Below are 25,295 nucleotides of genomic sequence, written 5' to 3'. Positions count from 1 at the left end.
TTGAAGATTGCAAAATTTTCCAAATTTTGACAAATCTCCATTTTTTCATAAATAAGAACAAGTCATATCGAATAAATTTTACCACTAACATGACATACAATATGGCACGAAAAAATAGTTTCAGAATCAGTGGGATATGTTGAAGCATTCCAGAGCTATAACTTCATAAAGTAACAGTTCTCAGAATTGTAAAAATTGGCTTGGTCATTAACCCCTTTACCCCCAAGGGTGGTTTGCACGTTAATGACCAGGCCAATTTTTACAATTCTGACCACTGTCCCTTTATGAGGTTATAACTCCGAAACGCTTCAACGGATCCTGGTGATTCTGACATTGTTTTCTCGTGACATATTGTACTTCATGATAGTGGTAAAATTTCTTTGATAGTACCTGCGTTTATTTGTGAAAAAAACGGAAATTTGGCGAAAATTTAGAAAATTTCGCAATTTTCAAACTTTGAATTTTTATGCAATTAAATCACAGAGATATGTCACACAAAATACTTAATAAGTAACATTTCCCACATGTCTCCTTTACATCAGCATAATTTTGGAACCAATTTTTTTTTTTGTTAGGGAGTTATAAGGGTTAAAAGTTGACCAGCAATTTCTCATTTTTACAACACCATTTTTTTTTAGGGACCACGTCTCATTTGAAGTCATTTTGAGGGGTCTATATGATAGAAAATGCCCAAGTGTGACACCATTCTAAAAACTGCACCCCTCAAGGTGCTCAAAACCACATTCAAGAAGTTTATTAACCCTTCAGGTGTTTAATAGGAATTTTTGGAATGTTTAAATAAAAATGAACATTTAACTTTTTTACACAAAAAATTTACTTCAGCTCCAATTTGTTTTATTTTACCAAGGGTAACAGGAGAAATTGGACCCAAAAAGTTGTTGTCCAATTTGTCCTGAGTACGCTGATACCCCATATGTGGCAGTAAACCACTGTTTGGGCGCATGGGAGAGCTCGGAAGGGAAGGAGCGCTATTTGACTTTTCAATGCAAAATTGACAGGAATTGAGATGGGACGCCATGTTGCGTTTGGAGAGCCACTGATGTGCCTAAACATTGAAACCCCCCACAAGTGACACCATTTTGGAAAGTAGACCCCCTAAGGAACTTATCTGGATGTGTGGTGAGCACTTTGACCCACCAAGTGCTTCACAGAAGTTTATAATGCAGAACCGTAAAAATAAAAAATCATATTTTTTCACAAAAATTATATTTTTGCCCCCAATTTTTTATTTTTCCAAGGGTAAGAGAAGAAATTGGACCTCAAAAGTTGTTGTCCAATTTGTCCTGAGTACGCTGATACCTCATATGTGGCAGTAAACCACTGTTTGGGCGCATGGGAGAGCTCGGAAGGGAAGGAGCGCAGTTTGACTTTTCAATGCAAAATTGACAGAAATTGAGATGGGACGCCATGTTGCGTTTGGAGAGCCACTGATGTGCCTAAACATTGAAACCCCCCACAAGTGACACCATTTTGGAAAGTAGACCCCCTAAGGAACTTATCTAGAGGTGTGGTGAGCACTTTGACCCACCAAGTGCTTCACAGAAGTTTATAATGCAGAACCGTAAAAATAAAAAATCATATTTTTTCACAAAAATTATATTTTTGCCCCCAATTTTTTATTTTTCCAAGGGTAAGAGAAGAAATTGGACCTCAAAAGTTGTTGTCCAATTTGTCCCGAGTACGCTGATACCCCATATGTGGCAGTAAACCACTGTTTGGGCGCATGGGAGAGCTCGGAAGGGAAGGAGCGCCCTTTGACTTTTCAATGCAAAATTGACAGGAATTGAGATGGGACGCCATGTTGCGTTTGGAGAGCCACTGATGTGCCTAAACATTGAAACCCCCCACAAGTGACACCATTTTGGAAAGTAGACCCCCTAAGGAACTTATCTGGATGTGTGGTGAGCACTTTGACCCACCAAGGGCTTCACAGAAGTTTATAATGCAGAGCCATAAAAATAAAACAAAATTTTTTTCCCACAAAAATTATTTTTTAGCCCCCAGTTTTGTATTTTCCCTAGGGTAACAGGAGAAATTGGACCCCAAAAGTTGTTGTCCAATTTGTCCTGAGTACGCTGATACCCCATATGTGGGGGGGAACCACCGTTTGGGTGCATGGGAGGGTTCGGAAGGGAAGGAGCGCCATTTGGAATGCAGACTTAGATGGAATCGTCTGCAGGCGTCACATTGCGTTTGCAGAGCCCCTAATGTACCTAAACAGTAGAAACCCCCCACAAGTGACACCATTTTGGAAAGTAGACCCCCTAAGGAACTCATCTTGATGTGTTGTGAGAGCTTTGAACCCCCAAGTATTTCACTACAGTTTATAACGCAGAGCCATGCAAATAAAAAATATTTTTTTTTCCACAAAAATTATATTTTAGCCCCTAGTTTTGTATTTTTCCAAGGTTAGCAGGAGAAATTGGACCCTAAATGTTGTTGTCCAATTTGTCCTGAGTACGCTGATACCCGATATGTGGGGGGGAACCACCGTTTGGGCGCATGGGAGGGCTCGGAAGGGAAGGAGCATCATTTGGAATGCAGACTTAGATGGATTGGTCTGCAGGCGTCACATTGCGTTTGCAGAGCCCCTAATGTACCTAAACAGTAGAAACCCCCCACAAGTGACCCCATATTGGAAACTAGACCCCTCAATGAACTTATCTAGATGTGTTGTGAGAACTTTGAACCCCCAAGTGTTTCACTACAGTTTATAACGCAGAGCCGTGAAAATAAAAAATCTTTTTGTTTTCCCACAAAAATTATTTTTTAGCCCCCAGTTTTGTATTTTCCCAAGGGTAACAGGAGAAATTGGTCCACAAAAGTTGTTGTCCAATTTGTCGTGAGTACGCTGATACCCCATATGTTGGGGTAAACTCCTGTTTGGGCACACAGGAGAGCTCGGAAGGGAAGGAGCACTGTTTTACTTTTTCAACGCAGAATTGGCTGGAATTGAGATCAGACGCCATGTCGTGTTTGGAGAGCCCCTGATGTGCCGAAACAGTGGAAACCCCCCAATTATAACTGAAACCCTAATCTAAACACACCCCTAACCCTAATTCCAACGGTAACCCTAACCACACCTCTAACCCTGACACACCCCTAACCCTAATCCCAACCCTATTCCCAACTGTAAATGTAATCTAAACCCTAACCCTAACTTTAGCCCCAACCCTAACTGTAGCCCCAACCCTAACCCTAGCCCTAACCCTAGCCCTAACCCTAACCCTAGCCCTAACCCTAGCCCTAACCCTAGCCCTAACCCTAACCCTAACCCTAGCCCTAACCCTAGCCCTAACCCTAGCCCTAACCCTAACCCTAGCCCTAACCCTAGCCCTAACCCTAGCCCTAGCCCTAACCCTAGCCCTAACCCTAGCCCTAACCCTAACCCTAGCCCTAACCCTAGCCCTAACCCTAGCCCTAACCCTAGCCCTAACCCTAGCCCTAACCCTAGCCCTAGCCCTAACCCTAGCCCTAACCCTAGCCCTAATGGGAAAATGGAAATAAATACATTTTTTTTTATTTTTCCCTAACTAAGGGGGTGATGAAGGGGGGTTTGATTTACTTTTATAGCGAGTTTTTTAGCGGATTTTTATGATTGGCAGCCGTCACACACTGAAAGACCCTTTTTATTGCAAAAAATATTTTTTGCAATACCACATTTTGAGAGCTATAATTTTTCCATATTTTGGTCCACAGAGTCATGTGAGGTCTTGTTTTTTGCGGGACGAGTTGACGTTTTTATTGAAAACATTTTTGGGCACGTGACATTTTTTTATCGCTTTTTATTCCGATTTTTGTGAGGAAGAATGACCAAAAGCCAGCTATTCATGAATTTCTATTGGGGGAGGCGTTTATACCGTTCCGCGTTTGGTAAAATTGATAAATCAGTTTTATTCTTCGGGTCAGTATGATTACAGCGATACCTCATTTATATCATTTTTTTATGGTTTGGTGCTTTTATACGATAAAAACTATTTTACAGAAAAAATAATTATTTTTGCATCGCTTTATTCTCAGGACTATAACTTTTTTATTTTTTTGCTGATGATGCTGTATGGCGGCTCTTTTTTTGCGGGACAAAATGACGCTTTCAGCGGTACCATGGTTATTTATATCTGTCCTTTTGATCGCGTGTTATTCCACTTTTTGTTCGGCGGTATGATAATAAAGCGTTGTTTTTTGCCTCGTTTTTTTTTTTTTTTTCTTACGGTGTTTACTGAAGGGGTTAACTAGTGGGACAGTTTTATAGGTCGGGTCGTTACGGACGCGGCGATACTAAATATGTGTACTTTTATTGGTTTTTTTTTTTTATTTAGATGAAGAAATGTATTTATGGGAATAATATATATATTTTTTTTCATTATTTTGGAATATTTTTTTTAATTTTTTTTACATATTTGGAAAAATTTTTTTTTACTTTTTTACTTTGTCCCAGGGGGGGACATCACAGATCAGTGATCTGACAGTTTGCACAGCACTCTGTCAGATCACTGATCTGACATGCAGCGCTGCAGCCTTCACAGTGCCTGCTCTGAGCAGGCTCTGTGAAGCCACCTCCCTCCCTGCAGGACCCGGATCCGCGGCCATCTTGGATCCGGGGCTCGAGCAGGGAGGGAGGTGAGGAGACCCTCGCAGCAACACGATCACATCGCGTTGCTGCGGGGGGCTCAGGGAAGCCCGCAGGGAGCCCCCTCCCTGCGCGGTGCTTCCCTGCACCGCCGGCACATCGCGATCATCTTTGATCGCGGTGTGCCAGGGGTTAATGTGCCGGGGGCGGTCCGTGACCGCTCCTGGCACATAGTGCCGGATGTCAGCTGCGATAAGCTATCGGCATCGATAAGCGATAAGCATCGGCTATGACGTACTATCCCGTCCAGGGTCAGATAAGCCCAGGGCACCTCGACGGGATAGTACGTCTAAGGTCACAGAGGGGTTAAGGTCAAAATTGGCTCAGTCACTAAAGAGTTAAAAGTACAACTTGTCCCATGAAAACAAATCCTATGTGGACAGAAAAATAAAAAAACGTTATAGCTCTAGTATGAAGAGGAGAAGAAGGAAAAATGGAAATAAACCCCCCAAAAAGGAAATTTTCTCCATTGGGAAGGGGTTAGTGTACGTTCACATTAACGTTACACTAATGTGCTTCGCTGTTGCGTCGGCGACGCAGCGGCGACGCAGCGGCGACGCGCCCCTATGTTTAACATAGGGGACGCGTGCGTTTTTTTGGTCGCGTTTTTCGACACGTGCGTCGTTTCCGACGCTAGCGTCGGACGCAAGAAAATGCAACAAGTTGCATTTTTCGTGCGTCCGATTTTCGTCAAAAAACGACGCACGCGTCGCAAAACGCAGCGTTTTTGCGTGCGTTTTGCGCGCGTTTTTTGTGCGTCGTGCGTTGCGTCACCGACGCACCGGCGCGCAACGCAAATGTGAACGTAGCCTTAATGATTAGACCAGACTGTAGTGTTCTCCTTTTAATGGATGTCATGATATACAGTATATTGAAAAACACATGACATATCTGTAACCTTGGTAAATACAGTTGAGTGACAGAATTGCCTTATATAAAGGACGAAGGTCGGGATTATATTGTAGTGTGGATTACCTGAGACCACGGAGAAGAATACCAGGCTCCTCGAGGGTGAGGAATCACAGGCTGGAATGGGTATCTTGGACAATCATGCTGTTGGCAGACTTTTTCCAGCTCCACATTTGGCTTCTCCAGGTGTAAGCATTTTTTTGCAGCTACATCTCTAGATTTTCCTGAGACATGCTTTTCTATACACTGTAATGTTCTTTTCTGAAAGCCTATGCCGCAAGTAACAGAGCACTAAAGAAAAGAGAGGTTTATAGACATAGAAATCCATATAAGTAGAAGGCACGTAAATGGATATTCCTATAGGAAGCATTTATGTCATATCCTTACTGGAAGGGCAGAGTTATGTCTCCACCCACTGTTAAAAAGGGGTTAAACCTGTAAAAAGTATATGTGGCTATGTTTGCATGCAGCTATTTCTTGGCAGAGAAAAGAGCCAAAAAAACTTGGACACCTCACAATTAAATACTATGCAACTAGCCCTCACCTATCGATCATTTATGTCATTCTCAGAGATACTTTCTAGATAAATATTCCTTTCCTCAGGCTGTTTAATCACTGGTTTATGCTATTAAAATACTATTACACTACATTAAAGAGGTTGTCCACTATTTTTTCATTGCTGACCTACTCTTTAGGATAATTCATCAATGTCGGATTGGCTGTGGCCTGACACCTGGCACCCCTGCTGCCCAGCTGTTATCGATGTTGGCTGCCTCCACCGTTCAGAAATGCTCAATTGTAGAGATGACCATCTTCTGCTAGTGGCCGAGGCTTGGTACTGCACATCCACCTACTATTTAAATCAATAAAGGGTGGATGTCAAGTTCCCCGAGGCGGCCATTATCAGAAGAGAGCCAGCTCCGTAAGTGACTATTTCCAGCCAGCCGCCTCCGCTACCGATGAATACTGATCGACAGGGATACCGGGTGTTGGACCAATCAGACATTGATGACCTATCCTGGGGATAGGTCATGAATAAAGAAGTACTGGACAACCTCTTTAAAACTACTCCTATACTAAAGAGACCATTTAGATAATTCGATAGACAGAACTAAAGCCCCAATGATTAACAGTTATTTGAAAGTATGTTTAGACAGGCAGACTGTGCTACACAATGTGCACTGAATTATCTGTGCCCCCCTTTTTGAAAACCAGCCTTGATAAAGCAGACAGCTGGGGGCTGGTATTCTCAGGCTGGTAAGAGGCCAAAATAGGGGGGATCCCACACCATTTCTTTTTAATTATCTATATATATAATAGTCTAAGGGTTTTTCCATCTGTCTGTCTGTCTGTCCTGGAAATCCCACGCCCCGCCAGGCCTCGACCAATCAGCGACCGGCACAGCATGGCGACGATGATGTCATAAAGGTTGCCTCGACCAATCAGCGACGGTCACAGTCTGCCATGAATTCGCCTCGACCAATCAGCGACGGGCACAGTATATACATAGATGTCATAATGGTTGCCATGGCGACGAAGATGTCATAAAGGTTGCCTCGACCAATCAGCGACGGGCAATCATCATTGTCCATATACTACGGGGACATGCATTTTCTAGAATACCTGATGCGTTAGAATCGGACCACAATCTAGTTTATTTTAATAATTTAGAAACAGCATGGGAACCCCTCTATTTTTGATAACCAGCCTTGCTGAATCTGACAGCTGAGGTTTGTATCCCACAGCTGTTAGTTGTGCCTGGCTGGTTATCAAAAATACAAGGGAATCCATGCTGGGTTTTTATTTATGTATTTATTTATTTATAGCGCAGGTGGCAGATGATCAATATTATCATCAAATGCTGCCTGCTCTCACTGTTATCAGCTGCAGCAGGTGTAGGCTGATGGGAGTAGTAGTCCTATCACCTGCCATCTGTTCTTGCTGTTATCACTTGATTTTAATACTCAACATTCTCCCCCTCACTCTGATCACAGCATGAGCAGGGCAGAATGATGCAAGCCATTTTCAGAACCCGGTGATGGGGAACAGCGCTAACTGTACCACTGCTTCCCAGGCGCTGGTACGTGTCACACTGATGACACACAGTAGGATGTGTGTAGGATGTTTTGCGGCCCATGCTGCTGTTAAAAAAGGATGTTTCATCTTATTTTGTCAGCATATGCATTGCCAAAGAAATAAACTGACATGTGCACAGACACTTTCATTTGAATGGGTCTACATGTGCAAGTGTCACTGATACGTGTGAAAACTGTCACCACATGTACCGGACACACTGACGTCTGAAAGACCTTTTAGGCAGCCTGATTATACACATTAGACACACATTAGATAACGTTTTCACATACTGTATAGCCATCTCTCCCGATTCAACTATACACATAAGCGTTCAACTCGGCCGAGATTGCATGTATTTTCAACAGGGAGATAGGAGCTAGCTGCTGTCAGGTACTTCTGACAGCACTATTTATTCCTTGAAAACTGAAGTATCAAGTGTAGAAATTACAACCACCCCCTATCTTATTTTTGGAGCCCCCTATATATCAGATAGTAGTCTGGGTTTGAACGACTTATTTAATTTGTATGTAGACCTTTCGAAAAATGAAAGCTATAGGAAAGCTGGGGAGTTTAGAACATGTTCATACACGGTAGAAAATCTCCCTAAATCCACAATTTATATCCAGCAAAACTCTTTGCAACACATTTTGCAGTGGATTTCACTATTTGCTTTTAAATTGGTGAAACTGCACCAAAACATCATAAGGATACCAAGAACGCTGGAATTTCATATTATTAAAGTTGGTAAAATGTATTTTACCAAAAGCAAATATTGAGCTAGCTCTACATGCGGTCTAAAGTTACATTGAGATAAATTCTACGAATTATGTGATTTGGAAAATCTCAAAAAGGTCACTTTCTTTTGGCTTTTGCTTGGATATTAGTATACTTTATGGTTTCCAGTGTGTGATAAATAGATATCTAAATTTAGATCTGCTTCCATTTGGTTAATCGGCTCAGCTGTTCATATTCTCATGTGTTTTGAAATTCCTTTTGATCAAGTTATACTGAATTTCCCCTTTGCAATGAGTATACAGGCCCATGGGTCCTTAACGAGGTCATTATCACAAGTACATACTCCAGTGCTACAGGATGTGTGACTCTGTTCCTCTTCACCTGTCGACACTCGAGAGGACATATGTCAAAAGAAAATCTGGGTGGAATATGAACATGCCCTTATAAATGTCATTAACATTGCAGTCTTACCTTTGACCAGCTGTTCACCAACCATTGCAGTTCCTTGGATTTGCAGCGCTTAAGAAGACAGCTCTCTTGAGTTTTGGGCTTAAACTCAGATGTGCAGGCTGAGTCATAGAGAATCTGAGCTCGAAGGGAAGGGTTAGTACTTTTGCAAAACACTGATCGCTTTCTCAAGCCTTTTCCACAAGTTCGTGAGCACTAAAAACATGTAATAATTGTGAGTTAATTGGTATAATCATTTGAACACTTACAGCACAGCTAAGGAAGACAGAAAAATTCATCATAAACGAGAAAGCACAAGATGGGCACAAGCATATGTGACTTTCCATTTTTGCAGACTATTATCTAAGTAAATAAATAAAAATATTTTTCAGATATGAGAGCGGTCTCCAGGCATATTTTCATTTGATATTCAAAATAATGTTAAGATAAATGCAGCCATTATAAACATATGCTACTTATTTTTGTCAATTCCCATCTTAGTTCATGGGAACAGCAAAAAAATAAAATGTTTCATGTATTCTTCATTTACAAAAAGATTATTGTTACCTCTGACCAGGGTCCAATACTCCACGCTGGAGGACAATTCTGTGTGTTACAGGTTTGCCGGTGGGCAGGCGGTACAGTGGTGGAACACAGTTTATTTGCCACAATTTCCATTTTGTAGTTTGTTTTCTGCTTACAGTGAATTTGTCTGAACTGTTCACCAGTTCCACATGTCTGGCTGCATGATGTCCAGTTTCCCACTGACCAACTGGAATTACAAATATAGCTAGTACATAAAGACAGGTTACATATTTTTTCAGAAACTTACTGCATCTGGCTGTTCTACAAGCCCTGTTCTATAAACCTGTCCATCAGGTGAATGTTAATAAATTTTTCTGTGACTCTATGGACTTCAATTGACAGAGCCATAGTCATGCACAGCCATCGCTCTATTTACTCGACATCCTCATACAACTGCTTCGTAAATGAAAGTGACCCAGATAGGTGGCGACATTTATGAAATATCCTGCAGTGATAGAGAAAGCTAAAGTTTAATGATGATGATGATGAGGATTGTTGTTTCAGGGCACAGCTGACCTGGGACCAGTGGCTCCTAGCCTGTCCCTAACACTAGGGGGCGCCCTAGCTTGCCCTGCTCCCTGGGATACTTCAGATGATGGAGATGCAGCGGCCTCTCTTGTCATAAAAAGCAAAAATAAAAAACTTACCAAGAACCTCCAAGCAGAATAAAATAAGTGTGAACAGGTGCAAGCCATCATGAATATACAGCTGTACTCTGAAATGCTATATGTAAACACTGAATATATGAACTTGGAACTGCATTACAGAAATAGATAATATGCCACAGCAATGCGAACACCTTTTCTGGGACCCTCACCTTATATGTCTCTTCCAGAGAGAAAGACTGCAATTGTAAGGGCAGGCAGGATCCAGCACTAATTCAAAACGCCTTAGGCTGTTGGGAGGAGTGCTTAGTCAGAAGCAGTGTACTATAAATATAAAAAAAACTGACTATCACCTCCAAACAGAATAAGATAAATCTGAACAGGTGCAAGAAGCCATCACGACTATCTATAATATATGCTGGATGCATCCTTCTGTCTGAAGTCTCCATAGACTGTGCCTGTGCATTGTGGCCAGACTCAGAAGGACACATCTAGCGGTGACAAGGAGGATGATGAGGATAGAGGAGTGTGACACCGAAGACCATGATATGCGTTGTCACTGACCACATACCATGATCTATGGCACCATGAGGACATACCACAACCTCTGGCGAGGCTGGAGAAGGAGTGCGGCGCTTGCACATAGCGCGATCTACGCTGCCATAGACAAAGTGACACCGGGGTAAGAGCCTGCGCATAGCGTGATCACGATCTCTAGTGCCATTTTGTTAAAGACAAATTTGCACAGTATCTTCAACAAAATGGCGACAGATAGCACGGTATGCGCATGCTCTGACTCCAGCACCATTTTATTTAAATAACGTAGGTGACGCGCTGCATGGGAGCGGGGTAAAGGTGAGTAGAAGTGTTTTTTTATGTATGTAGGCATGTACCTATCTACCTATCTCTGGATGGGTGGATCGACAGCAGCTTAGGCAAGATGGGGAGCAAATAGGATGGGAGAGCATATAATAGGATCGGGGAGCATATGCCAGGATGGGGGAGAATAGATCAGGTAGGAATGCATATACCAGGATGAGGGTGCATATACCAGGATGGGGGAGCATATATGAGAATGGGAGAGCACATAACAGGATGGGGGAGCATAAACCAGGATGGGAGAGCTTATAATAGGATGGGGGAGCATATTTCAGGATGGGGGAGCATATAATAGGATGGGGGAGCATATAATAGGATGGGGGAGCATATTCCAAGATGGGGAAGCATATTTCAAGATAGGGGTGCACATTCCAAGATGGGGGTGCATACAATAGGATAAGAGAGCATATTGCAGGATTGGGGGAGCATATAAAAAGGATGGGGGAGTATATAATAGGGGACCAGTATGGGAGACCAGGATGAGGGAGCATATTTCAGGATGATGGCATCTCTCTGAGAATACAGAGTGGCAGCTGTAACCATGCCCCCAGGCCTGACTAACAGCCGGCCTCAATGTAGAGCCAGTGTCCGTCAGGGCCAGGGGCACATTTCAGCGACTCCTCTGAATACTCAGAACACCGCCGCTGCCTCCATGACTGAACCAAAATGATGATGGGGAGAATAAAGTTAATTTTCTCCCTGCTACATTTGGCTGCGTGCAGGCATGGGCAACATAATAACACTATTAATCTGCAGATTAACCGCACATATGGGCAGCACCATGGCTCAGTTGTTGGAACTGCAGCCTTGCAGCTCTGGCTCCTTGGGTTCAAATCCCACCAAGGACAACATCTACAAGGAGTTTGTATGTTCTCCCTGTGTTTGCGTGGGTTTCCTCCAGGTACTCCAGTTTCCTCCCACACTCCAATGACATAGGGAATTTAGATTGTGAGCCAAAATAGGGACAATTCCGATAATGTATGTAAAGTGCTGTGGAATTTACCGCGCTATGTGAGTAAAATAAATAAAAATGAATAGATATCTGCAGGTTACTAGTTTTATTTCTGATGACATGATTCCTTTAATTTTGTAGTACAATACTTCAATGAAATGGTGGCAGAGTCAGCAAATACACAGCAAATACACTATCTGGAGCTAATTGTTTTTAAAGATAGTGTCTGCTAATTCACATATAATGTCTTCAATTAAACGGTGCCACATAGAGCAATGTGCACATGTGATGACCCCTGAACCATTTTATTAAGGTAATGTATGGCAATGTCAACATAGAAATGCACATGCATGCAATGGGCATCCCCATTATCCTTATGGCCAGCACATGTGCACTGCTATGTTGACGCTGCAGTATATTACATCTATAGTAGTATATGTAAGTGGTGCACCCCTGCACTAATCAAAAAAGGAAAGGGTGCAAAACCTGGCCAGTAAATGAACAATAGAAACAAGAAAGAAAACAGACTAGGCCAATAACGGTATGCACACCCATAAATTATATAAACATATCAAACAATATTAATTTTAATTACACCTCAAAACAGGACATGTACAAGATAAAACCAATTAAAAAGGTCTGGATACAGGACCATATACCGTCACCCCTAAACATATGTGGCATAGATAGGCCTAACATATAGAAAGAATGTTACTTCATAAATACAATATATATATATATATATATATATATATATATATATATATATATATATACAATGTCTCTTGTCCACAGGATATTCTATCAGATCACAGAAAAAATACAGGAACATAATATTACATATACTCAGATAGAGAAAATAAAGTGAGCCAAACCCAGCATACCAAATGGCAAATATATTACATCTGGCACATACATCTGACACTATTTTATTGAAGACACTGTATATGCAAATTCACAGACACCGGGACTTTAAAAAAAATCCAATAAAAATGCTCGCCACCTGGGCTCAGAACGGGTTCAATAGCTAGTTTCATATAACCAAGATGTCATGCTTCTGGATTCAAACCCTAGATTCTGTGTTCTGTTGCCGACATCTCTTTCCCCTGAGCCACAACTGATACACCTTTGGTTTGGTTATTTTAGTTCTGTCATCTTTGCTTCTGTTGGTATTGGTTAACAGGTGTTTTTTATTTACTCTGTTTGTCTGTCCTATCACCTTTCGGGTGCAGGTTTAAATACCTTCCCCTACTGGTGTATCCTGCTGGTGATGGACTATGTTGACTTAATTCACTGTGCTGTAGTCTGGGTGGGTTGCAGTTGTTGTGTAGGTGATTCTTTTATTCCTTAGGGAACTGCTACTCTAGCTATCCGACATAGGGTAAGATGCTGTCGAGTAGGAGCATCATTGTGTTATCTTAGGGTGACAACCTCCGCGGTCATGCCAGAACAGACTAGGGTCAGAGAAGGGCTTTTCCTATTCTAAACGGAGACCTGTCTGGTTAAGGTATTGGTCTTCCTGGTTTGTACATTATCCGTGTGAATGTGCTTCGGCAGTCATAACACAAGAAAATACAGCTGCATGCTGAAATACTTGCATATTATAGCATTTCAGAGTGTAGCTGCATTTTCTTGGTTATAAGAAGAAGGCAGGGAGAAACATGGAAACATGCCTTGGACTAATCTTTTAACATGCATGGAGAAACAACAACGGGAGGCAGAAGCTCGGGAAAAGTTCTGTCGCACACAGAGCATATGAATTAAGACACTGATTTCTCAGAAATTCAACAACAGATAGAAGAGAAATGAGTTGATGGATTAACTACCTACGACATGACCTCCATACTCATAAGTAGCTTGGGAGCAGTTAATCTTCCTGACAGACTCTTTTAGGGCTCTCTGATATAAACACGCATGTATCATTGAAGTGTCACTTCATAGACAAATATTGGTTTAGAGAACGGTGGGCTGCTTTGTGCTGATGGTCTAACATTAGGGTCAAGGGCTGGACAAAGTTTTCTAAAAAAGGAAGAAAAGAAAGTACTAGTGGATTCATAATGACAAGTAGTTAACATGATATTGTACATACAATTGTGGGGAAAAAATAAAAATTAAATGGACGTAATTCTAGTTTTTGTCCATTTTCCTTTAAAAAATGTAGAAATAAAATGAATAAATGATGTGTTACTGAAAATGCTACCAATAAAAACAGCAACCAATCCCACAAAAACACAAGCTATAGTGAGGCTAAGTTTACAGACATATACAAAGGTCAAAATCACTTTTTATTTAAAAAAAACAATGCCTTTAGGGAGTAAAAATACTAAAACTATAAAAGCAAAACAAAAACAGCCTAACTAATCACTTTGGCATGCACAAATTCATACCAACCCATAGAATAAAAGTTATTTTGTTATTTTACATGCAAAATAAACAGCATAAATATAGTGTCAGAATTGCCTTTTCTATTCCATTCCTCCAACCCCCCCAAAAATTACAAATTTCAAAATATACAATATGAATCCTAAAATCTTGGGTCATATGGTCACATCAATGTTAAAATGAAAAAGTTGTGACTCTTGAAATACTGCAATGAAAAAAAAAGCTCAGTTTTGAAGATCCAAGGCAGGCCTTAATGGGTTTTGTCTATGAAAAACATAAGCGACAATGCTGCTCAATTGAACAACGATCATTACATACATGTGCCCATTTACACTGGCTGAACCATTGCTCTAAACAACAACATGCTTGCAGGTCGCCGTCCTTTAATAGTCAACTTAGACAGTCAGACAATGCTTCTGATGCACCAAGAATGATTATCAATGGTCGCTTCTTGCACATGGGCTACCATTGTTCTTGGGAGCAAACTGTCCTGTGTAAGGCCCCGTTCACACATTCAGCATTTTTAAGCCAAAAACTTGGCTTATAAATACTGATGTAAAATACTGACCAAATACTGAATGTGTGAACGTGGCCTAAAGGCAAACCAAAGCCATCGTAAGCTTGTTCCCGGTAATAATGCAGTGTAATTGCACTTTAAGATGTCACTAGCCAGTTGTAAATTGAATTTCTATCTAAGCTATCTTGTTTCTAAATGCAAATATTTTCTGCACAATCTTGGAAGCCACAGTACCATTGCTTAGTAGAGATGAACAAAACTATTTGCTCTACCCAGGTCTGGCGTACACTTCACTACTTCATAACAGCAGGAAAGGGGTAGTGCAAATCTATCTATTCATCCCTACTAAGCAGTGCTACTGTGGATGCCAAGCTCCTAGGCACTTGTTGCTTTTACTGAGCGTCTGCTGTATCACAGTGTCACAGGACCTAAGTAAGTAAACAAGAAGTGATCACAATGCTGGCATTCAAGTGCCACCTTTGCACTGCGTTGGTCCAGCTGCCAAAGAATATACAACTGGATGCTGTGCCAGGGCAGTGCAAACCTCTCCAAACTCCCAACACCCATGCATGGGTGTCAATTAACCAGGTCTCAGTCCTTCTCAGCCCTTATCTACACATAGGTAAGGTTTTAATACTAGACTATAGGAAGGTCCCGAATAGGGTCACCGTTACGTGGTTAGATGGCTTATATGATTTTTTTAATCAAAATTATGTTAGCTAAGCACCTAATATTATTTTTATGCACTATTGCAATTTATTTATTTACTGCAGGGTATTTGCTTATTATGCTTTTATCTTGGGTTTTGTCTAATTAGTGGCCAGTGTGAACATGCGCCTACATGTTGTATGCACACCAACTTATATTAATGTTCATTTCTTTAGGGTTTTTAAATTCGAATTTCAGCTCTAGGTCCCAGTGTGCTAGTCTTGGTATGAAATCTAATATATCACTATGTCAAAGTGACCTAAGAGTAACATTGCATGCCCATAGCAATGCATTGGTGTATGTTGAGGTATCAACATACCAACCCTGAGTATCACAAAATGTGGTGTAGTTATGTTTCATGGACTAGGTGAAGCTGGTTTAGATACGGCATGTGTCATTAGAATGTGTAAGGTACACAATCCAAGTTTGTAAATGGCACATAGAGGTGCCGAAAGTAATAAAATTGAACAGCATGACATCTACTAGTAGCAGCGTTGCAGCAGTGGGGAACTTAAGAGAATCAATAATCTTTTTAACTTGTTATATAGTTTGACAGGTAAGGCAGACTTTACCATGAAGCTTTTAAAAATCTATTAAAATATATACAAAACAATGTTGTCAAAAGATTACTAACCAATAAAATGTAGCTGTATGATTTTCTCTTTATCTGATGCTGAAAAAGGTTGCTACTGTGCTTTTTAGCCTAAATTATGGTGTGGTGACATTATAATATATCTACTGTTTTTTTTCATTGTTTTATGTTGCCTAGTAAATCCTATGAAAGTTACTACATCTGACTAAAGGTAAGGTCATTTCTTGTCAATTGCGGGATTTTTTCCACATGTGGATGACTCATTATTGCAATTGTTGATGGGAACGGAGACTGTGACTATATTAACTATGATCCATAAGGTCATTGGAGCTATGAGGAAGCTTTATATTGCACACCTGTTCTTCCCTAAGCAAAAGGAAAAGACTGCAGGTTTTAGCGATTATGTGGTTTCAACACTTTAAGAGAAGAAATCAATGATATTATATGTTTGCAAAGTGTTGTATATTAGTTACAAGTGGGGCAGCTGCCAGAGTTTCTACTACTGCTGTAATTCAAACATGTCTGTTTTTGCACAGCATTGGCCAGGAGGACTGGAAATTACTGCATGTACACGGTTGGGTGAAATGATTCCGCAAAGTATTCTTTCCTTATGTTGTAATAAGAAAAAAGTGAGTGTTAAATCACAGAGATTTATTATATTAGACCATTTGTTGCTATCCACTTGTTCATAGGTACAGGATAAAATACGCTGTTTTAGGAAAGATTGTCAACTGCTCCATGGTAAAAAAAATGATTCTAACAAACTGTGAATAAGCGATATTGAGATACAATGACAACCTAAATGGGTTGGATGCAAGTTTCTATGTTATATATAGAAGTAAAAAAACAAAAACAAATCGGCCAGTGGCATTGCAAAAATCGGCTCAAAGGACACCTAAAAAGATACTTCTGGATAAACACCACTGGCCTTTTCCTGAAGGCTCTTCTGCTTGAAATATCAGATGAGTATGCCGATGTCTTAAACTTGTCGTGTGCACGTATCCCGAGAGAGCACATCAGTGATCCCAGCCTGCTTCAGAGCATGGCTTTGAAAAGTGATTGTAAGTACTGCACATTTCGATAACCACTGCTAAACTGCACTGCTAACAAAGGCAATAAGCCTTAACTCAGTCACAAAATGCGCTGTACATGTACGGTGCAAGTCGTAAGCTGGTGTATGAAGCTGGCTCAAAGATTGAACTCACTCCATGTTACAGCCTGGACCTGTCTTGAACAACTATGGGTGGCATGAACCAACAGCCAGTGATTGGTAACTTGTTAAATGACGCTTTAAAACTCTGACAACGGCATTAACGGAGAGCCAACATAGCAGCAGGTCTTTCTATGTGCCCATCACTGCACCTGTGATGTGATCGCATGTCGCCGGGTTGCTAGGACAGTCCGGGGTCTGTTCAAGACCTATGTATTTGTCAATCTGGAGTTCCCATTAAACCTTGCCTGTAGCCGGGCTTCAAAGGAGACCATAATTTTTACTATATGTACTGTAGTATTTCTGTGTATAGCACAGGCAATCAGACTATCGTATGTTCAAGTCTCATAAGGGGAATAGAAAGTATAGTGAAATTGCACATAAAATATTTTTAAAAATATGAAAAAAAGAAATAAAAATATCAGTTAAAAGTCAAATCACTCTCTCTCTCCCTTTAAAATTAGAGATACTGAAAAAATAAAAAAAAATGCGCATGTGGTATTTCAGTGTTCAGAAAAGTCCGATCTATGAAAATATAAAAACAATTAACCCAATTGGTAAACTCCATAAATGGAAAAAAAAAATCAAGAACGGCAAAATTATCATTTTCCGGTTGCTGCAATACGACAAAAAAACACAAACAACTGATCAAAACATCATATCTATCCCAAAATGGAAGCAATAATACCATCAACTTTCACCACAAAAAAAAGGCCATCACACAGCTCCATTGACCAAAAAATGAAAACGGTGTGGGTCTCAAAAAATGGTAACCTAAATTTAAAAAAAAAACAACTTTCTTTTTCACAGCTAAATTAATAAAAAAATGGACAGGTTTTGTATTGCCATAATCATACTGATGAGCAGAATCATACTGAGATGTCATTTGTCCCACACAATGTACACTGCAAAAACAATTCCCAAAATACCATGTCAGAATTGCATTTTTTTTCCACAATTCCTCCCCACTTGAATTTTTGTCTCGATTTCTAGTATACTATGTGGAAAATGTATAGTGTCATTCCAAAGTACAACTTGTCCCAAAAAAAGCAAGCCCTCATATGTCTATGTGGACAGAAAAGTAAAATAGTTAGTAAAATAGTTATGACCCTGGCAAACAGGTGAGAAAAAAACGAAAACGTGAAAACAAAATAGTTAAATAGTAGAATCACTAGGTTATTGACAACAGTGAGGATTTTTAACCCTTTTTCCCCCGAGGGTGGTTGGCATGTTAATGACCAGGTCAATCTTTACAATTCTGACCACTGTCCCTTTATGATGTTATAATGCTGGAACGCTTCAACGGATCCTGGTGATTCTGACACTGTTTTCTCATGACATATTACACTTCATGAAAGTTGTAAAATTTCTTTGATATGACTTGTGTTTATTTGTGGAAAAAAACGGAAATTTGGCAAAATGTTGAAAATTTAGCAATTTATCAATTTTCCAAATTTGAATTTTGAAGCCCTTAAATCACACAGATATGTCACACAAAATACTTAATAAGTAATATTTCCCACATGTCTACGTTACATCAGCACAATTTTGGAATCAAATTTTTTTTTGTTAGGGAGTTATAAGGGCTAAGATTTTACCAGCGATTTCTCATTTTAACCCCTTAGCGACCGCCGATACGCCTTTTAACGGCGGCCGCTAAGGGTACTTAAACCACAGCGCCGTTAATTAACGGCGATCGCAAAAAAAAAACAAAAACGCGATCTCTTTTTAATTTCTCTGTCCTCCGATGTGATCGCACATCGGAGCACAGAGAAAAGGGGTCCCAGGTGGCCCCCCAATACTCACCTAGCTCCCCCGATGCTCCTCGTGGCTCCCGGTGGGCGCCGCCATCTTCAAAATGGCAGGCGCATGCGCAGTGCGCCCGCCGGCCGGCCCCGCGAGAATCTTTGGGGTCTCGGCTGCCGGGGGTAGCCGAGACCCCAAAGAGCATGATCGGGGTCGGTTTTACCGACCCCTGTTTTGCGATCGCCGGTAATTAACTGTTTACCGGCGACCGCAAAAAAAAAAAAAAAGTAAAGTGTAATTCTCTGTCCTCTGATGTGATCGCACATCAGAGGACAGATGAATAGGGGGATTCGGGGACCCTACAATACTCACCTGTGTCCCTGGATCCTCTTGCTGCTCCTCCTGGCCGCCGGCAGAAGAAAATGGCGGGCGCATGCGCAGTGCGCCCGCCATCTGTCTCCATCTGCCGGCCGGCAGGAGAACAGCAGTTGGGGCTAAAATTAGGGTTAGGGGTAGGGTTAGGGTTAAGGGTAGGGTTAGGGTTAGGGGTAGGGTTATGGGTTGGGTTAGGGTTAGGGGTAGGGTTAGGGTTAGGGGTAGGGGTAGGGTTAGGGGTAGGGTTAGGGTTAGGGTTAGGGGTAGGGGTAGGGTTAGGGGTAGGGTTAGGGGTAGGGGTAAGGGTAGGGTTAGGGGTAGGGGTAGGGTTAGGGCTAGGGTTAGGGCTAGGGTTAGGGCTAGGGCTAGGGTTGGGGCTAAATTTAGGGTTAGGGTTGGGGCTAAATTTAGGGTCAGGGTTGGGTCTAAATTTAGGGTTAGGCTTCTTTCACACTTACGTCGGTACGGGGCCGTCGCAATGCGTCGGCCCGACATACCGACGCACGTTGTGAAAATTGTCCACAACGTGGGCAGCAGCTATAGTTTTTCAACGCATCTGCTGCCCAATCTATGTCCTGGGGAGGAGGGGGCGGAGTTACGGCCACGCATGCGCGGTCAGAAATGGCGGATGCGACGTACAAAAAAAGTTTCATTGAACGTTTTTTTGTGCCGACGGTCCGCCAAAACACAACTGATCCAGTGCACGACGGACGCGACGTGTGGCCATCCGTCACGATCCGTCGGCAATACAAGTCTATGGGCAAAAAATGCATCCTGCGGGCACATTTGCAGGATCCGTTTCTTGTCCAAAACGACGGATTGCGATGGATGCCAAACGATGCAAGTGTGAAAGTAGCCTTAGGGCTAGGGTTAGGGTTGGGGCTAAAGTTAGGGCTAGGGTTGGGGCTAAAGTTAGGGTTAGAGCTGGGATTAGGGTTAGGGCTTGGATTAGGGTTGGTATTAGGGTTAGGGTTGGCATTAGGGTTACGCTTGGGATTAGGGTTAGGTTTGGGATTAGGGTTAAGGTTAGGGTTGTGATTAGGGGTGTATTGGGATTAGGGTTAGGTTTGAGGTTAGGGTTGAGATTAGGATTAGGGTTGTGTTGGATTTAGGGTTTTGATTAGGGTTATGGTTAGGGTTGACATTAGGGTTGTTTTGAGGTAAGGGTTGTGATTATGGTTAGGGTTAGTGATTAGGATTATGGATCAGGTTGGGACTAGGGTTAGGGGTGTGTTGGGGTTAGGGTTGGAGCTAGAATTGGGGGGTTTCCACTGTTTAGGTACATCAGGGGGTCTCCAAACACAACAGCCAATTTTGCGCTCAAAAAGTCAAATGGTGCTCCCTCCCTTCTGAGCTCTGCCGTGCGCCCAAACAGTGGGTTACCCCCACATATGGGGCATCAGCGTACTCGGGATAAATTGGACAACAACTATTGCAGTCCAATTTCTCCTGTTACCCTTGTGAAAATTGGACAACAACTTCTGGGGTCCAATTTCTCTTGTTACCCTTGTGAAACTAAAAACTTGGGGGCTACAATTTCTTTTTTGTGAAAAAAAAAATATTTTTTATTTTCACGACTCTGCATTCTAAACTTCTGTGAAACACTTGGGCATTCAAAGTTCTCACCACACATCTAGATAAGTTCCTTGGGGGGTCTAGTTTTGAAAATGGGGTCACTTGTGGGGGGTTACTACAGTTTAGGTACATCAGGGGCTCTGCAATCGCAACATAATGCCCACAGACCATTCTATCAAAGTCTGCATTCCAAAAAGGCGCTCCTTCCCTTCCGAGCTCTGCCGTGCGCCCAAACAGTGGTTTACCCCCACATATGGTGCATCAGCGTACTCGGGATAAATTGGACAACAACTATTGCAGTCCAATTTCTCCTGTTACCCTTGTGAAAATAAAAACTTGGGGGCTACAATATCTTTTTTGTGGAAAAAAAATATTTTTTATTTTCACGACTCTGCATTCTAAACTTCTGTGAAGCACTTGGGCATTCAAAGTTCTCACCACATATCTAGATAAGTTCCTTGGGGGGGTCTAGTTTCCAAAATGGGGTCACTTGTGGGGGGTTACTACAGTTTAGGTACATCAGGGGCTCTGCAATCGCAACATAATGCCCACAGACCATTCTATCAAAGTCTGCATTCCAAAAAGGCGCTCCTTCCCTTCCGAGCTCTGCCGTGTGCCCAAACAGTGGTTTACCCCCACATATGGTGCATCAGCGTACTCGGGATAAATTGGACAACAACGATTGCAGTCCAATTTCTCCTGTTACCCTTGTGAAAATAAAAACTTGGGGGCTACAATATCTTTTTTGTGGAAAAAAAAAATATTTTTTATTTTCACGACTCTGCATTCTAAACTTCTGTGAAGCACTTGGGCATTCAAAGTTCTCACCACACATCTAGATAAGTTTCTTGGGGGGTCTAGTTTCCAAAATGGGGTCACTTGTGGAGGGTTTCTACTGGTTAGGTACATCAGAGGCTCTGCAAACGCAACATAATACCCGCAGACCATTCTATCAAAGTCTGCATTCCAAAACGGCGCTCCTTCCTTCCGAGCTCTGCCGTGCGCCCAAACAGTGGTTTACCCCCACATATGGGGTACCAGCATACTCAGGACAAATTGGACAACAACTTTTGGGGTCCAATTTCTCTTGTTACCCTTGTGAAAATAAAATCTTGGGGGCTAAAAAATCTTTTTTGTGGAAAAAAAAAATATTTTTTATTTTCACGGCTCTGCATTATAAACTTCTGTGAAGCACTTGGGCATTCAAGGTTCTCACCACACATCTAGATAAGTTCCATGGGGGGGTCTAGTTTCCAAAATGGGGTCACTTGTGGGGGATTTCTACTGGTTAGGTACATCAGGGGCTCTCCAAACGCGACATGGCATCCGATCTCAATTCCAGCCAATTCTACATTGAAAAAGTAAAACGGCACTCTTTCTCTTCCAAGCTCTGCGGTGCGCCCAAACAGTGGTTTACCCCCACATATTGGGTATCGACGTACTCAGGAGAAATTGCACAACAACATTAGTGGTCTAATTTCTCCTGTTACCCTTGAGAAAATAAAAATTTGTGGGCAAAAAGATCATTTTTGTAGAAAAAATGCAATTATTTTTTTCACGGCTCTACGTTATAAACTTCTGTGAAGCACATGGGGGTTCAAAGTGCTCACCACACATCTAGATATGTTCCTTAAGGGGTCTAGTTTCCAAAATGGGGTCACTTGTGGGGGGGTTTCCACTGTTTAGGCACATCAGAGGCTCTCCAAACGCGACATGGCGTCCGATCTCAATTCCAGCCAATTCTACATTGAAAAAGTAAAACGGCGCTCCTTCACTTCCAAGCTCTGCGGTGCGCCCAAACAGTGGTTTACCCCCACATATGGGGTATCGACGTATTCAGGAGAAATCGCACAACAACTTTTGTGGTCTAATTTTTCCTGTTACCCTTGTGAAAATAAGAATTTGTGGGCGAAAAGATCATTTTTGTGTAAACAAAAGCGATTTTTTATTTTCACGGCTCGACGTTATAAACTTCTGTGAAGCACTTGGGGGTTCAAAGTGCTCACCACACATCTAGATAAGTTCGTTAAGGGGTCTAGTTTCCAAAATGGTGTCACTTGTGGGGAGTTTCCACTGTTTAGGCACATCAGGGGCTCTCTAAACGTGACATGGCGTCCGATCTCAATTCCAGCCAATTCTGCATTGAAAAAGTCAAACGGCGCTCCTTCACTTCTAAGTTCTGCGGTGCGCCCAAAAAGTGGTTTACCCCCACATATGGGGTATTAGCGTATTCAGGAGAAATTGCATAACAAAATTTATGGTTACATTTCTGTTTTTACACTTGTGAAAATAAAAAAAATGGTTCTGAATTAAGATGTTTGCAAAAAAAAGTTAAATGTTCATTTTTTCCTTCAACATTGTTTCAGTTCCTGTGACGCACGTAAAGGGTTAATAAACTTCTTGAATGTGGTTTTGAGAACCTTGAGGGGTGTAGTTTTTAGAATGGTGTCACACTTCATTATTTTCTATCATATAGACCCCTCAAAATGACTTCAAATGTGATGTGGTCCCTAAAAAAAAATGGTGTTGTAAAAATGAGAAATTGCTGGTCAACTTTTAACCCTTATAACTCCCTAACAAAAAAAAATTTTGTTTCCAAAATTGTGCTGATGTAAAGTAGACATGTGGGAAATGTTATTTATTAACTATTTTTCGTGACATATCTCTCTCATTTAAGGGCATAAAAATACAAAGTTTGAAAATTGCTAAATTTTAAACATTTTCGCCATATTTCCGTTTTTTTCATAAATAATCGCAAGTAATATCGAAGAAATGTTACCACTAACATGAAGTACAGTATGTCACGAAAAAACAGTCTCAGAATCAGCGGGATCCGTTGAAGCGTTCCAGAGTTATAACCTCATAAAGTGACAGTGGTCAGAATTGCAAAAATTGGCCTGGTCATTAAGTACCAAATTGGCTCTGTCACTAAGGGGTTAACAACACCATTTTTTTTAGAGACCACATCACATTTGAAGTCACTTTGAGGGTTCTATATGATAGAAAATACCCCAAAGTGACACCATTCTAAAAACTGCACCCATCAAGGTGCTCAAAACCCCATTCAAGAAGTTTATTAACCCTTCTGGTGCTTCACATGCATTTTTGGAATGTTTAAAAAAATGAACATTCAACTTTTTTCACAAAAAAAATACTTCAGATCCATATTTTTTAATTTTCCCAAGGGTAACAGGAGAAATTGGACCCCAAAAGTTATTGCTCAATTTGTCTTGAGTATGCTGATACCCTATATTTGGGGGGAACCACTGTTTGGGCGCACGGCAGAGCTCGGAAGGGAAGGAGTGCCATTTGACTTTTTCAATGCAAAATTGGCTGGAAATGAGATCGGATGCCATGTCGTGTTTGGAGAGCCCCTGATGTGCCTAAACAGTGGAAACCCCCCACAAATGACACCATTTTGGAAACTAGACCCCCAAAAGGAACTTATCTAAATGTGTGGTGAGAACTTTGGACACCGAAAGGCTTCACAGAACTTTATAATGTAGAGCCGTAAAATTAAAAAATCATATTTTTTCCACAAAAATGATCTTCTCACCCTCAATTTTAATTTTCCCATGGGTAATAGTACCCCAAAAGTTTTTGTCCAATTTGTCCTGAGTACACCGATACCCATATGTGGGGGTAAACCACTGTTTGGGCGCATGGCATGGCTCAGAAGGGAAGGAGTGCTGTTATGGACCTGGTGGTTAGGAGCACCCGAAAAGACGTGATGGTTAAACTACCAAAGGACAAGGAAGACCCCCACATATATTGACTGTGAGTTAAGATGAAAGTCACAAACACAGAAATGAAACAGGTTTCAGCAAAGGGAGGCCAGACTTACTAAACAGACTGAGGATAGGAAAGGTATCTTTGCGGTCAGCACAAAAAACTACAAAAAGACCACGCGGAGTGTGCAAAAAGACCTCCGCACCGACTCACGGTGCGGAGATGCCACTCTGCATCCAAGAGCTTCCAGCTAGCACGGCAAAATCATGATAGCATGCTGGACAAGAAAACAATGAACAAATAATAAACTGGCAGGGACTTAGCTTCTGCTGGAGTAGACAGGTCACCAGAAAGATCCAAGACCGAACTGAACCAGTAAAAGAACATTGACAGCTGGCATGGAGTAACGATCTGAGTGGAGTTAAATAGAGCAGCCAGCCAAAGAATAAACTGAGACACCTGTGGAAGGAACCTCAGAAGCAGCAGCTCCACACACAGCCACCAGAGGGAGTCCATGGACAGAACTCGCCGAAGTACCATTCATGACCACAGGAGGGAGTTCGATAACAGAATTCACAACAGTACCCCCCCCCTTGAGGAGGGGTCACCGAACCCTCACCAG

The 25,295-nt window shown here is 41.6% G+C and overlaps 1 protein-coding gene across 1 annotated transcript in view; it reads right to left on the bottom strand.

The window, feature by feature from the left end:
* ADAMTS16 (ADAM metallopeptidase with thrombospondin type 1 motif 16) overlaps positions 1–25,295 on the bottom strand; it is a 325,150-nt gene that overhangs the window by 9,373 nt on the left and 290,482 nt on the right. Inside the window, exons 19-21 of the mRNA XM_069730514.1 lie at positions 9,386–9,590; positions 8,843–9,034; positions 5,627–5,851 (exon numbers count right to left, since the gene is read on the bottom strand). Of these exons, the coding sequence (XP_069586615.1) occupies positions 5,627–5,851; positions 8,843–9,034; positions 9,386–9,590 (622 nt within the window). The remainder of the gene's footprint in view (positions 1–5,626; positions 5,852–8,842; positions 9,035–9,385; positions 9,591–25,295) is intronic.

This window comes from Ranitomeya imitator, chromosome 6 (assembly GCF_032444005.1).
Source record: "Ranitomeya imitator isolate aRanImi1 chromosome 6, aRanImi1.pri, whole genome shotgun sequence".
In the NCBI taxonomy this organism is placed as follows: domain Eukaryota; kingdom Metazoa; phylum Chordata; class Amphibia; order Anura; family Dendrobatidae; genus Ranitomeya; species Ranitomeya imitator.
Note: the sequence above shows the minus strand (reverse complement) of the source record. Positions and strands in the feature narration are given on the sequence as shown.